The sequence below is a fragment of the Hemibagrus wyckioides genome, linkage group LG28, assembly GCF_019097595.1.
Source record: "Hemibagrus wyckioides isolate EC202008001 linkage group LG28, SWU_Hwy_1.0, whole genome shotgun sequence".
Lineage (NCBI taxonomy): Eukaryota > Metazoa > Chordata > Actinopteri > Siluriformes > Bagridae > Hemibagrus > Hemibagrus wyckioides.
In genome coordinates this window covers 18,345,515-18,359,218 of record NC_080737.1, presented here as the reverse complement: position 1 = coordinate 18,359,218, position 13,704 = coordinate 18,345,515, and the positions used below count along the sequence as shown (strand labels likewise).

Here is a 13,704-nt window from a genome sequence, read left to right as displayed (position 1 = left end):
AAATGCCAGAGACATGCTATTTTTGTTGACATAAGGCTGTTATAACACTTTCTGAGCTGACTTTACATTAAGTCATTATTACATTACAACTGCCTCTGCAGCTCGGAACACATTAGACATGTCTCATAGTGAGTCTCATGATGGTGATGTTGTGGCTTATAAAATATAATAATGTCACATTATAACCTCTGACATAGCAAAAACGTACCCAGAGAAGCTCTACATTGTCAGCTGAGCTAATATTCCAGTGTTTTTGCATCAAATTGCCAAAATGCAAAATTCATCCAGCCTTTGAATGGCTTATGTAGATGTTATGTAGGTCAATGAACACTTAAGCTATTTAAATAACAGCTTTTCATGTTTCCACCAAATGACAAGTTAATAAATTGCTGTTTTTTTTAAAGTGCCACATTTGTTTATGTTGTAATAAGCAAATTACTTTGATATGTCATGTCACCTTTATGTCACTCTGACATATGCTATGATTAGATGTACACTAAGCCTGTGGTCGTAACCAATAAGTAATTTAAGAACATATGCAGTACACAGCAAATGAACTAGTCAAATCTTGAGTCATGAAAATATCCAAAACCAATCTATGCATCTTATGACAGGCTTATGTAGTTCTATGCAGTCCAGTAGTTTTATGAATGTTACAACATGTTACAGTGTTTCATCTTTTCTTTTTCTTCACATCAAGTGACAAGTGCATTATTTGCTCTTGGAAAGTGTATTGGAAATATCTGTCATTTGAGTCAGGGTATGTCAATTTATCATTAAAATAGCCAAACAGGTTTTATACATATTATGAAGGGCTAATGTAAGTGTTATATAGGTCTATGAACACCACCCTTACTCATCATCCCTAAAGCAGCTTAACAAAAATGATTCAGTGAACAGTGTGTCTTATGTCTTTGGAATTCCTGGAAATTGTATGAGGTTAAGCCTTGTTCTGTCTCTAAGTGTGTTCTTAAACACTTAAACTCACCCTAGCATTTCTCTCTCTCTCTCTCTCTCTCTCTCTCTCTCCTCTTTCATGCTCTTCTACTGCTGTGTGATTTACACGCTTTGATCAGGAGATTAAGATTCTTAATCATCCAGGGGGGAAATCAATTTCAGCACAGGGGCATTGGGGCACGCGATCTGTTTCTCTCTCTATTTAAATTTCTCCCTCGCTCTTTCTCTCTCTCTCTCTCTCTCTCTCTCTCTCTCTCCGTTTCTCAGCTTTGTCTTTCTGAACTCCTGCAACGAATCCTCACAGGGTTTGACTCGCTGTTTACCAATACCTTAGTCATTCATTTTTTGGCTGCAGGTAGGCTATTCCCAGGACCACTGCCCTACATACACACCGGCTGCATAGCTGGACATGTAAAATTAGCTCCGCTAGAATATTTTAGGCTAATAGGCAGCAGGGGCTCAGAGGTTAAGGTTCTGGTGTTCATAAGTAGTGTTTATAACCAGTAAGACGTAGAAGATTTACAGTAGATTCCGACTGCTAATGAACACGACAGAGGAGCAGTGACAAGGAAGAGCTCTGTGGGGACGGTATACAGCTTTACTGTACCGTCTTTTCATTCCCAAGACCTGATCTCGAAGCCCATATGTTGTAGAGGAAAAGTTTTCGGTCGTTATCTGTCTAACGCAGCCTGTGCTGTCTCTCTCGCTGACGTTGGGAATAAGTGCTTGGTGATCGTATTAAAGCCCACTGAAGCAGTCAACGGTTGTAAACATGGAAGTTTGGAAAAGTACACAATTTTTCCATTAACACAAACATTATTTAGCCGAAATAATGTTGCTTAGAAATTAGAATAATGTTGCTTTTGTTAATGTTACTTATAAATGAAGGTACTATTTAGTTCAGCAATGCATAATATTAATATCAGATGTTTTAATAGTATTTTTTTTTAAATATGGTATAATATAAATATAAAACAATAAAAAAAATCTACATAATATTAAAACAATGTTTATTATAATATTTAGTTTTTTTTAAATTTAGTAGAATGAAATAATAATATTAATTATATTAATAATATTAATTAAAAAGAATAATATGAATGAAATGAATGAATGAATTAAATCATTTTAATTTTTTTATTTTTAATTATTATTATATTTGTTATATAATTTTATATATACTTTTGCTCTTTAATTTAATTCTCTTTCAATTAAATCATAGCATTAATAAAATTAGTGGGAAAATGATTCGTGTTTAAGACAATTATCAAATGTGATTAGGGGTGCCAAAACATTCTGATACAACCATATACTATGAAAAATATTCTGTTCTCATTGGTTTGTGTGAGTGAAGTGAGATGAGCTCATTACACTGTGTGAACGAGTAGGCAGGTGTGTGTGTGTTGGGGGAGTCAAAACTTTTGTTTGGTCAGGATTCAGTGGCGCTTGGTGACGAAACACGATCCTCTCCGGAGAGCTGGGATCTGAAACCTGGTGTCCTGCTGATGCTTCCTGTGCTAATCATACGAGCAGGATATCTTCCTCTTTATATTCCACACACGCTCACAATTAAACAATTAATGCTTTTATAGAGCCTGCGTTCCATGGGATGGGGGGAGGTGTGGTGTGGGGTGGGGGTGAAATAGAAATTTCCTTTTAGCTAATGGAAGAAGATGGGCAGAAGCGGTGTGGGATTTGAAAGCTCGAGCTGAGTGCATTATAAAGCACTTAGAGAGCTCGATGTCTCCCACTGTGTAAAAATGGATCTCGGCGCCACCTACTCTTATGAGAGGGTACAAGAGGCACTTAAGCAGCTTTTTTCTCAAGCAGTTAGCACGTCGCAAAATGTTTTTAGCAGTGCATTGAGAAGCATTGACTCCATGCTCAATACTCTAGTAGTTTGCTATTAGATTGCTAAGTGGTTTCGATAAAAATAGTCCATCACGCGTGTGCTTTTGTAAAGTATCACCGAAATACTTCAGGGGATTCAATTTCAACTCTTTTTTTTCTTTGAATCTTTTTTGAACAAGTGATGCTGATGTGCTGGAGATTTCATTTTTGTAAAAGTTGTAGAAATGTAGAACTGCTAACCTCAGCCCTCATCCTGTGTACGATTTTGTATCAGCTAGTGATCCGGCTCTTTTCGGATCGTTTATCTGAGCCAGCCAGGTCTTTTTAGTGAGGAAGATAACGTGACTCAGATTGTTTGACTCAGCTCTCGGGATCTTTTCAGTGGGCAGAATATTTGACTCGGGTTATATAACTCAGATGATTCAACTCGGTTCTCTGGTGCTTTTCAGTGAGTCAGGATCATTCAGCTCAGATTGCGTTACACAGGTTCTTTTCTGTGGGTCACAATATTTGACTGGTGTTTTATAACTCAGAGGATTTGACTCAGCACTCCAGCTCTTTTCAGTGATTCAAATCATTTGATTCAGATTATTTAACTCTGCTGTCCAATTCATCTGGAGATTCAACTTGTTTCAGTGTGACAGATTATTTGACACCTTTTAGTAAATCAAATCATTTGACTCAAATTATTTGACTCTGCTCCTAACTGCTTTCAGTGAGTCTGATTTGACTCTGGACTAAAACTTATTTTAGTGAATCAGATCATTTGACTCAGATCATTTGACTCTGCACCCTGGTCCTTTTTTGGGAATCAAATCAATTGACACAGACAATTTGACTCAGCTCCCCAGGTTTTGTAAGTGAGTCATATTATTTGTGTAAGTGTTTCAAATCGTTTCACTAAGTCAGGCCATTGGGGTCAGATTTTTTTGACTTTGATCTCTGGCACTTTTTTAGTGAATCAGAACATTCAACTCAGATCATTTGTCTCTGCTCCCAGTTGTTTTCAGTAAGTCTGATCATTTGACTCAGATCATTTGACTCTGCTCCCAGTTGTTTTCAGTGAGTCAGATCATTTGTCTCTGCTCCCAGTTGTTTTCAGTGAGTCAGATCATTTGACTCAGCTCCCGAGGTCTTGTCAGTAAGTCAGATCATTTGAGTCATATTATTTGACAAAGCACTTCAATCATTTCAGTGAGTCAGATCATTTGACTCAGACCGTTAGACTCAGCTCCCTGGCTCCTTTCAGTGAGCTCAAGCTATGTTCCATTAGCAGCAGAAGAAATTGGAGTAAGATTTGTACACCTTCCTGGCATTGTGTTTCTTATCTAGGCTTTCATTATGCAGCTCAACTAGATCCGGAAATATTGTATATCCATAATGTCTATAGATGAACACCTGACTCATACCCTTGTTGCAAAATTTATTTTATTGCAGCCATAATATGTGAGCTGAACAGCTGAAAGTCAATAGACAACAGTTGGAATTTCTTTGCCTGTCCACTCTGAAAAGCCTACTGTGAGAAAGTCTTAAAAAAAACACACAAATCTTTGAACAATTCATCACAAGAGGCATTTGTCTGCATTAAATATAGTTTCTTAGCTCATGCTATTCAAAATGCCTGATGTGTCTGATGCTCTTTTCTGGCTACAAGCTTAGAATCTGCTTTGCATCTGCAAGTCTGTTCTCCATTTTCCTGTTTTGAATTGTTTTCTTTTAGTTTGTTTGAAATAAATAAATTAGCAAGAAGCAAATGCATGTGGTTGGAGTCTTAGTGTAAAAGTAGGCCATGTTTAATGCCAAAAGGAACCAGAAAAAAGTAAAGTTAAAAAACAGTAAATCTGGATTGCAAGACTAAGACCAACGCTTTCATCAGTCTGCTTCAAGGCTTTTTGTCTTACTTTCGTAGTAAGATATTAAGTTTTCAATTTATGTACTGCCTCTAACCATAATGAATGTAGAATTCGGTTCTAGCTGTGCATATGTTGTGTGAAGGTCTATATTTTAGCATCAGACTGTTATTAGAGATGTGTTCAGTGAAAGAAATTTATTAACCCAACTGGTTAAAGCTCCAGTAGGAGTTTTTACTTTGAAGAACTTGAATTCATGCTAATATTCTGTAACGTGACTAAAATAATGAGAGAAAATCCAATCTACCAGCTAATAGAGTGCAGAAGTTTCCTGTGTTAGTGATTGTTAGGCCTAAATATGTGTATTTTGTTGAATTCTTCAAAAAGATAGTTTCCAATTATTTATTATTATTATTTTTATTTACTTATTTATTTGTTTGTTTTATTTTATTTGGATTTTTTATGCTGTACAGGATTTATTTATTTGTTTGTTTGTTTGCTTGTTATAACATTCAGTTCAATTTGATGTCACTCTCATCCATCACCTTTTATACATCCTTTTTATCCTATCATAGCCCAGATATCGAACAAATAAAATAAAAAAAAACAAAAAAATGACCAATAATGAGGCCCAATGTCAGGAACAGTGGTCACTGGAGTCATTTACAGTTAGAATTGTCCTTCCTCATCATCCACTGAAAGCCTGGATGAGATTCTCTACCCGTTCCTCATTTCCTCGACTCTCTATCCAGGCAGTAGAGTCAGTTTCATCAGTTTTTTGCCCTCTCGCAGCGCTCTGCTGAACTTTCTCCTACTCTCTTTCTATTCTTTGCGCTTCACCATCCATTTGATCTGCTGCCTGATTTCTCTGTACTCTGGCCGCTCGAGTGGGCGAGCGCCGACCAGAGAACCAATCAAGTGAAACGCCTCTTTTAATTTCCCTGCGCTCGATAATCCCGCAGGGCTTGGAAAAAAAATGAAAAGGCCCTTCATCCATCAACTCCATCCTGTATGCTAATATTGTTTTGTTTTGTTTTGTTTTTTCCATTTCGTAGCTTTCCCTCCGTTTATTTGCCTTAAGAACTCGGCCTCTTATTTTTCATTTATTTATGTTTTTTTTTTTTTCATAGCTTTAGCATTACTACTTTTCATCTAGCAGTTCAAGAAAGACAAAAGGTGAAGTTCATGCATATATGAAGGATAAGAATAGATCTACCCATCCGCAAGGTAAAGGTCTGGTGACTTTTATTCTAGTTAAAAAAAAACATAGTGAAGAAAACTACTATGGTATATAATATATAAATTGAACTTGAACACATTTCAAATGAATTATATTTATAATAATAATAGAACTATTATTATTTATTTTTTTTTTTTATTAGACCAGTCTAATAAGCAATGTTTAGTTTAATTGCTTGTTTTGGATTTTTCCATATTAATCTTAGCTCACTATGACTAAATGTCACAATGCTTGTTTTCTTGCACTCAACTGAATCTAGTTTGTATGATGGATAGAATAATTTCCTTCTTATAAACCTGCCAATCTTTCCACATTCGGTGTTGATGCTTGGCATTTCCACCCTGGAGAAAGCTGCCAGCTCTGAGAATGCCTAAAAATAGCCCCGCCCCTTCGAATCAAAACAGCAGAAGGAATCTGAATCAGTTGTGTAGGTGTTTTGAACTCCATGATATCTATAGATCCCCCTAGGAAGCCACGCCCCCTTCCACCCAAGAAGATACCCTTGCTTCTGGCAAATGGAGAACGTTTTGAGAAGGAGTTCATCAACGGTGGAATGATATCCACATTTGACTTGGCTAATATTAGATGAGTGTATCGTTGACATCAGTAGGTGGAAAGCTGCTCCTCTTGGCTCACTTTAGCTGGAGTGGGTTTGGAGAGGAGTCCTGGTCCCTTGGGCAGGCCTCGGGAAAGACAAATGGCTGCAAGTGACATTCAAACCCTCAGCCACGACCTTCCTGCGGCGCTGCTTTATAGTCGAGAGACTTCTGTTTTTTTGTCTCCTCAAGGATTTCCAACACTGTGCTGTGCTGACTGCAAACACTCCTCTGACATCTGAAGTCTGGAGACACGTTGAGCCGAGGCGGTATGACTAGCATGGCAAAAAGATATGCGATAGTAATCGGAGAGCGTTGGGGTTATTTTTATGTGAATGCTAACCCTGCATCGAATCTCAAATTTCAACCTGAATTTTTAAGTGTGAAGCCATTTTAAAATGACAATGCAGAAAGAAGACTTGACTTTGAGAGAGAGAGGAGGCTGTGAGATGCTGAGGAAAGTGAAATGGGTGGGGCCAAGTGATGCAACACTGCCTTTATGTAAATGAGAAGGTGTGGCTAAGGGAAAGTGGTTATAGATCAAACACCTGATGATCTGCTATCCTCTCTCTCCTGCTCACTTCTGTTATGTCCTCTCTCCTGTCCTCTTTCCTGCCCTCTGCTCATCTCTTCTCTTTTTTCATGACTCGTTTCCTGTCCCGTATTCTCCAGTGTCCTGTCTTGTCCTCCCTGCCCTGTCCTTTCATGCCCTTTCTGCTCTCCTCTTTTTTCTCTTTTTCTCTCTTGTTCTCTGTTTTGCCCATCCTTTCCCCCTGCCCCTTCTTCTGCCCCCTCCTTTCCTGTACCCTGTCAGTCCCATTAGATGGGTGGCCACTGATGAGTGAAGGGGGTGTGGCCTCTGTCAGTCAGTCCCGGTGAAAGGGGTGTGGTCTCTGTATCTGACAGTCCTATAGAGGGAGGTGTGGCCTTTCAAACTTTCGGTCACCAACAAAAGAGGGAGTAAGGTGTGGCCTCTAACACTCAGTCCTACTGAAGGAGGCGTGGCCTTTGTCTCTAATACTCGCATTGAGGGTGGTGTGTTCTCTCTTAGTCCCAGTGAAAAGGGTGTGGCCTCTGTCTGTACGAGGCATGAAGTAAAAGTGATATATTTATCATGTCTCTTTGAATGAATCAAAGCTCCTCCTAAATCAGTTGCCAGGAAGGAAAAGAGGTGTGGCTTATCGTTCAGCCCTAGTGAAGGAGGTGTAACTTCTCATTCTCCAAGGCTAATACTTTTCTTTTAAATAAAGCTCTAACACAATGCAAAATCAACTATTTTTTCTCACTTCCTTGGATCGAGATCAAGCTCGCCCTTAATCATTGACCTGTTAGCTGCTTTAAATCTTTCTTCCAAACATGTCAATATTGATTTTATATTTGGATGTGCAGCGTATTATCTCAGAAGGAGAGATACAAAAGCATTTTTTTAAGGAGATAAGTGTGTATTTATTTATTAATTGTTTTATTGTTTGTTTGTTTATTATTTAATATGTTTATTTTATTTATTTATTTATTTATTTATTTATTTATTTATTTATTTCAAAATATGACTTCACTTTGTTGATCACTGACCTCTGATAAATAATTAAATAAATAAATAAATAAATGAATAAATACATTAATAATTAAAATATAAAATAATATGAGTGAGAATGCTCTGGAAACCTACAGAATTTGTTATGAAACTAAATAGATTATAATCTATTTAGTTTCATAAAAATTCTGTAGGTGTCCAGAGCATTCTCACTCCTCGACGTCCAGATGTTCACAGAAATGGTGGAAACTAATCTCTGTCTCTCGGTTATGAATTGTTTAGAAGCTCATACAGCAGCTCTTCATCCCCAACAGAGAGTGGTAAAAGCATGGCAGCTTAATTTTTATTGATTTTTTTTTGTTCATTTATTTTATTTATTTCTTTTTCCCAACCAGGTGGTGTGTTTGGCCATCAGGAGTGTTCGAGCTCTGATGTGGATGATGAGAATCAGCTGAAATTTTACACAGAGCACCGCATAGGGAGACGCCGCAGTAAAGGTAGCTTTGTGTTATATTTATTACATATTTATTACATATTTATTGCATTCCTCTTCCTCTTCCTCCTCCATCATCATTGTTTTGACCCAGGAGCAGATTATAAACACAAAACGCTCCATAATCCCTGTCCTACATTTATGACATCGCCTTCTATTGACTCTTTGTTTCCTGTATTACATGTCAGCCTTTATTGCTATTAGATGAAGGAGATGTAGCATTTTTGTCACCTTCAGAAACAGTTCTCATAAAAATAGAGAACAAGATTGCATGAGACGGTTCTTGGATATTAAAGTGGCAGCATTTTACACACACACACACACACACAAAAAAAGGCAGATTTATGTCACATCAGTAGCGTCTTTCTTCCTCTACAATACCATCAAAGACGGTTGAGAAAGAAATGTAGTGTAGATACTTATAATAAAATAATCCACTCAAGAGAAACATACTATACACACACACACACACACAGACAGACATATACTGATCAGCCATAACATTAAAACCACTGACATAATCAGAATAATCACTGTTATCTTGGTAAAATTGCACCTGTCAGTCAGAGCTTCTCCAAACCAGCAGGTTTTGTTTGGTTTTCATGGTATGCGGTGGTTATTACCTAGCAAAAGTACTCCAAGGAAGAACAACCAGAGAGCCAGAACCAGGGTCATGGACATCTGAGGCTAGCCTGTCTGGTCCGATCTCACAGAAGAGTTTTTGCAGCACAAATTGCTGAAAAAGTGAAAGCTGGCTCTGATAGAAACTGATGGAGCTGTGGTCAGAGTGACCGTGCTGTTTCTGTACAGCACTGATAACATCTATAATGGGCATCAGAACTGGACCATGGAGTAATGGAACAAGGAGGTCTGGTGTGATGAATCATGCATCTGCTGAAGAGATGGCACCAAGATGAACTATGGGAAGAAGGCGAGTCTGGAGAGGAGAGAATGAAGCTCTGGGCAATGTTCTGCTGGGAAACCTTAGGTCCTGCATTCATGTAGATGTTACTTTGACATGTACCAACTTCCTAAACACTGTTGCACCACCTGCACATCTTCATTACATCAGTGTATTACCTGATGCCCCCAAACACTGTTCAGGAACATGACCAAGGTGTCAGCTTGACTTTGAAATGATCAAGATTTCAATGCATCTGTGGGATCTGCTGGACAAACAAGCGTACAGGACTTAAAAAATCTACTGGCAGATATCACAGCACACCTTCAGAGGTCAGATGGACTTTATAAACCCACGATGATCTGTAGCTCTTAAAATTACAACAGAATATTTCAGAACAGCGATCGAAGAACTCTTTAACTCTTAACTCTTTATGAATTGTCTACAAGCAGATCAGCGGTCAGCTCAGCATACAAGAGAGAACAAAAGGTTGCGAGATCAACTCCCAGGATTCCCACAGAGTCTCAGTCAAGGTCTCGACTGCTGTGATTCTGAAGCAACAGCCAAATGAAATATTTATGTATTTATATATATAAGATTTTTGAAAGTTTTAAAAGATTCATCTGAGATTAAGTCTCGCTGTATAAAGGTTTTGTGTATCTGGATGTGGTTGAAGCTTTTAGTTTTGTTGATATCGAGCCCAGGAGAAGTGTAGGAGTGAAAGGAAACGATTTTCACAGGTCGAAAATTATATCCCGTGAAAACACCAATCAGCTTCGGGGAAGAAAAGGAATACAGAGAGTGTGTTCAGGATGAGTGTGTCAATATGTCTGCCAAATGCTGTAAATGTAATTTATTCAAAAATAAATGCCTTTACACAGTGTTATATACACTGACCAGGCATAAAATTAGGACCACCTGCCTAATATTGTGTTTGTCCCACTTAGGCTGCCAAAACAGCCCTGACCCATCATGCATTGTGTATTCTGACCCCTTTTTATCAGAACCAGTATTAACTTCTATAACATACATATATAAGGTGTTATGTATGCTGTATTACACATTTAAAAAGCCTATGAAGGTTTTAAGCAGTTAAAAGGAACCCATGTGCATATGTGAACACCAGAGATAAGTGAACATATATTTAAACTGTATATTTTTCCAATTAAATGAAAAGAAAAAAAGAAAGAGCAGCAGCAGGCTGGAAAAGAGTGATTTTATTAAGGCAGAGAAATATTTAATTACTTTAATGATGAATACTTCATCAGCGCATGCAGATATCGACTTCTGCGTGCGCCGATTATTTATGAAGTATTTCTTTATTTACTCCAAACGATGCAGTGACAGCAGGATTGATCAGGAAGAATGTGAGTGAGTGAAGGTTTGCTTAAAAAAACCGAAGGCTGCAGGAATCTCAGCGTGAACGAGATGACAGAAGAAATGTGTTTATCCTTTCACACTGCAGTTGGAGTTTTATTTTTCCTCCAAATACATACTCTTTGTTGGTTCATCTTTAATCAGGAGCTGGCTAGTCTTTATTTTATTAATTTATTTATATTATTTGAGCATTACATATGCAGAAAATATTAGTTATTATACCATCCAAAGAACATCAAATGATTCATAATAGAAAGTGAGGGATTTATTTTATTTTATTTTATTTTATTTTATTTTATTTTATTTTATTTTATTTTATTTTATTTTATTTTATTTTATTTTATTTTATGGCTAGATTGTATTTATTTATTTATTTATTTACTTATTTATTTATTTTATTTTATTTATTTATTTATTTATGCTTGATTTTCAAGGTCTTGGAAATGCATCACTTCAGTACTGCATGTTTATCTGTTCTCTTGATTTTTTCTTTTCTTTTCAGCTTTGTAGTTCTGTCCATTCCAGTCATTTAATTTGTCCTTTAAGTCTTGCTAATTAAAGGATTAGTTCATTTTTCTCCAGTCACGAGTCTCTCTTCGTTTTCCTCGTCGTTTATTTTTGCCGTTTGAGCGCCGCAGAAAGCTGTTTGTGAAATAGATCTAATTATCTCGACTAAAGAGACTTTTGACCCACATGGCTGCAGCAATTATCTCTAAATTAACACTACTTAGAAAAGACAAAGAAAGAAGAGTAAGATGATATAAGTATGAAAGAGTCTTTATAAAATAAAAAAAAATCATTGTAGAGGATTACACAGTCAAAAAGTCAAAAAAGTTTTTTCTCGCCCAGAGCCGCTGACAACTGGACACAGCTGGAAGGTGGTTCTGGTTATAATTAAACTGATCATCATCAAAAAATGGACTTGTGAATTGCAATTTGTCCGACATGCTCCTCTTTTTCAAATCTAATCCTCAGCTTTTTGGCTTTTTTTGGCTTTTTGACTTCACTTCTTATAATCATCTCTCTCTCTCTCTCTCTCTCTCACTCAAAAAAAAGACTTTTCCAGGAAATAATTTGATTTATGCAAAAAAAAGGCAGTCTTAGTCACCCAAAAGCAATTTTCAGCAGGTTTCCCCTCTCTTCTCTCTTCTTTTCTGTTCTTCAGCAGGTTCTGCAATTAAAATCTGCTCTGCTTTTAGTCATGAAGTCCTTCCCTTTCGCCCTGATAGCATTTAGAAACTTGAACTTTCCTGACCGTGTTTCTCAGACTCACTCTTCATGATTGAGCCTAGCTCTCACTTCTCTCGGGCAATTATTGATGTGTGACGGCTGTTAAAAAGAGAGCCGGAGTAATTGTTCTGTGAAGTTTGAGAAGTTTACAGGCGGAGAAACGTTGAGGACCGAGGAACGATCCAGGCTTGCCTTGTGTGCTCAAGCGCCCGTATTTCACACCTTGTTGCCCTCGATCATATCCACGCTAGACTTTTTGACACTCGTATTTCTCACTAATTTTGCCTCTGTAGCTCTGCGTCTGTATGCCGAGTCCTGGAGGAATGTCGTTCCATTGCATTTCATTGTTACTGTATCAGCTGTATACGGTTAGAATGGCAATAAATTACATTTGAATCTAAATTTCTCAATAGACACAGAAACACAGAGAACATACAGTGCTGCTATTTTACAAATGTTGCATTAATATTTTCTCGGGTCCCTCTGTTCCTGCAAAATGAACAAATGTAAATGTGGAAAATTTATACTTATGACTTCTAATTTCTGTGTTTATGCGCTTTACCTCATTTAGTATTTCAATTTTAAATAAATTCAAATAAGCTTGTCTTTCATCTGTCTCTAATCTGCTTAGCTTTAAAAAAAATTGTTTTAATTTTTGTTTTTTAAGACTTCTTTGAGAATGTCATTTTTAATTATTATGAATAATAATTGTTTAATTTTTGCATTTATGGGTTTACCTCATTTACTGGTACACTTTTTAATAAGTTCAAAGGAGTTTGATTTTCATCTGTATTTAATCTGGTTATATAGAAGCTATTTTTTCTTTATTTTTTTAATTTTGTAATTTATTTTTACTTTTTTTGAGAATCCTCTAGTCTGTCATTTGTAATTATTAATGTGAATTGTAATTCTTTAATTTAAATTTAATTTTTATTTTTATCTTACTTTTAATTTCTGAGTTTATGTGTTTTTACTGGTAAATCTTTGAACAAATTCAGTGGAGCTCGTTTTTTCATCTGTCTCTAATCTGCTTAGGTAGAGGCCATTTTTTCATCTTTTCATTTTTAATTTATTTTATTATGTTTTAATACTTCTTTGAGAATTCTCCAGGTCTGCCATTTTTAATTTTTATTATGATTAATAATTATTTAATTTAATTTTAATTTTTAACATTTTTATTTTACTTCTAATCTCTGCATTTATTTGTTTACATAATTTACTGGCCATCGTTTCCACTTTCTTTCTTTTATTTTTTAAATCTTTCCCTGAGAATCCTCCACATCTGTAATTTATTTATTATTATTTAAAATCTTTTTTTTTTATTATTATTTCTTGTTGTTGTTGTGCTTCTTCTTCTTATTATTATTATTATTGTTGTTATTATTATTATTATTATTATTATTATTATTATTATTATTATTATTAATTAATTAATTTATTTTATTTTATGTATATAGATATTCCACTGCTGAAATTCAATACTCGTCAAACAGATTGCGCAGTGAGAGAGAGAGAGAGAGAGAGAGAGACAGAGCAAAATAATCCTGAATGTCCACATGACGTGAGACGAGAACATCCTTGAAACAACAAAGATGAAGATTTGCGTATTTGCTAGGACTTGTATTAAGTCTAAATCTAGTGATTTAATTTGTGAGCTCTTGCATTAATTTAGTTC

At 36.2% G+C, this 13,704-nt stretch overlaps 1 protein-coding gene across 2 annotated transcripts in view; it reads left to right on the top strand.

The window, feature by feature from the left end:
* LOC131348162 (astrotactin-2-like) overlaps window positions 1–13,704 on the top strand; it is a 384,655-nt gene that overhangs the window by 177,628 nt on the left and 193,323 nt on the right. For both annotated transcript variants that reach the window (XM_058382844.1, XM_058382845.1), the window contains exon 5: window positions 8,424–8,525. In XM_058382844.1, coding sequence (XP_058238827.1) covers window positions 8,424–8,525 — 102 coding nt within the window. The remainder of the gene's footprint in view (window positions 1–8,423; window positions 8,526–13,704) is intronic.